The sequence below is a fragment of the Sphaeroforma arctica genome (assembly GCF_001186125.1).
Source record: "Sphaeroforma arctica JP610 unplaced genomic scaffold supercont1.4993, whole genome shotgun sequence".
Taxonomy (NCBI): domain Eukaryota; class Ichthyosporea; order Ichthyophonida; genus Sphaeroforma; species Sphaeroforma arctica.
In genome coordinates, this window is record NW_014035565.1 from 1 (window position 1) to 2168 (window position 2168).

Below are 2168 nucleotides of genomic sequence, written 5' to 3' on the forward strand. Positions count from 1 at the left end.
CGATCAACGCACTGTATGTAGAGCAGCACATGTGCAATTGGCACGACCTCATGCAGTACTATTAAAGTCTCCAGTTGATAGTAACAGATATATACAGACAAAAATCACTCGCACGCATAGCTGATAACCTTATAAAGCTTCCCAGCCTTGAATTTTAAAATTCAAGAAATTTCAAAACCTCTGAAGTCTCAGTATACATACGAAAATCAGACAAATCAACCCATTATTGGATTGCCTGCACACAGCAGTCTCAACAAACAGACGGACACATACTTATACAACCCTAACTTTTCATTCCTTGCACACACTTGCCTGTATATGCAAGCACACATCGAGCTCACCATCTACTCTGTCCTTCCTTACACACTGCTGTCTACCTACACAAGCACGCATATACCCATACAACCCAACCATTCCATTGTCTCCATACTACCGCCTGCATACATACGTAACCGTCTACCTAAACAACATTACTAACTCCATACATAGGCAGGCATTTAGCCAATCGACCTAACCTTTTCAGAAGCGCTGTAACTTCGCTAGGTTCTTGGACCCCAGACGCTCTGGTGTGTGTGATCGTCACCGAGGTGGCACCATCAGTGGAGCTCATTGACTTGTCGCTGTGTTTTCTGTTCATCGCTGAATTGGCTAAAGGTGACGGATGTATGGGGGACGTACTACCGGAGTGATCCGGTACATTCAGGCTCGCGGCGAATTTGGCTGTAGTGTAAGTATGAGTACACAATAAGTGTAAGGTAGACATACAAGGAACCTTGTGTGCATATACAACAAGAAGTATAGTATGGGTATTTCTGAAACGTGTGTATGGTTGTCTAAGCAAGAATAGTGTATGTTTAGGCGTATGGAGATACTCAGGAGGTCATACCGTTTTGATCCGGTATATCAGGCTGGCGGCGAATTTGCAAATAGTGTATATGTAGCTTATGTGTGTATGGGTGTATGAGTAAGTACATTACGAGGTACAAGCAAGGTTAGTTTGAGTATGGCTATAGAGGGGAGTATAATTTGCAGCGGGTAGAAGGTCAACGCAGGGTGCGAGTAAACGTCTAGATAGATGTAGTACGTATATGAGTATGTGAGTAAGGGTATTGTTTGTTTCTTCACTCTGTCAGGACGGATGGACACCACTCGGCTGGTCGTGTTTTCATGGCCACAACGAAGTGGCATATGGATAAGACCGGCATTATATTTCGAAGTGCACTTCATATTCTCAATTCTGTTGAGTCTCCCTATTAACTAAGCTAGCAGGATATATGTGGGATGTTGATCAAATCCGACAGATGTAAGGTCCATGATCCGGACTGTGTAGGTTAGACGGTACATAGTTACTCGATGGCCAGATAAATCCCACTGGCATAGTGCTCTGCTCCATTCTAACAGAACACCACACCCATTTCCAAAAACAATTGAGAGTTGTGTACTGAAACCGTTTACAGCTACTATGCAATGAGTTATATCTATGATAGCAATAAATTATAGTCTATGCTAGTGAACATGTCCATCCCGTACCACTTGCCATGTAAGCCAAGTTCTAAATCGCGATACAAGCTAAACTCTGCAACACGATCGACACCCACACTCTGACACTCACCCTTGTCCGCAGCGCTGGTTGGATACTTCAGTATTCCCCGGATAGGCGCTGAGTTGGTGCGCATTACCGGATCATTGCTCTGACTCCGCAGCAGCCCACCGGCACTCACCGGCCGGTTTATCTGAGTACTTGCATTGCGAGCTCTCATCCCCGGCGCAGCCCCGGTCGATGTGCTGCTTAACAGGTTACTGTCGGACGACTTCTTGCCCATCAGCGCCGGTCGGTTCACACTGAGTGCCTGAGACGCCACGGTACTGCCCAGCCCACTGCCAGGGCTGGAGGTGCCGTTGTTCGGTGATGTATTGGTCTTGGCCCCAGCCGCTTCACTGGTCGCCACTGATGTGTTCTTCCCGTCAGAGGTATCTGTATCGCTGGACTCGCCACTGGGTTTGTTGCCGATGATATTAGCACCGCCACTCATGAGTTTGTTCCCACCTGCTGGACTGTTGCCGATGACGTTACCGCCTGCGGGTTTATTGCCTATGACATTAGCACCGCCACTCATGAGTTTGTTCCCACCTGCTGGACTGTTGCCGATGATATTACCACCTGCGGG

General features: G+C 47.1%; 1 protein-coding gene across 1 annotated transcript; it reads right to left on the reverse strand.

Moving 5' to 3' along the window:
* Nucleotides 1-511: 511 nt before the first annotated feature.
* SARC_14711 (hypothetical protein) lies at nucleotides 512-2117 on the reverse strand (the record flags this gene model as incomplete). The annotated part of the gene is made up of 2 exons (XM_014291156.1): nucleotides 512-720; nucleotides 1613-2117. Coding segments are annotated over 2 exons (714 nt in total), but the record flags the coding sequence as incomplete, so codon positions are not given.
* Between the last annotated feature and the right edge of the window lie 51 nt (nucleotides 2118-2168).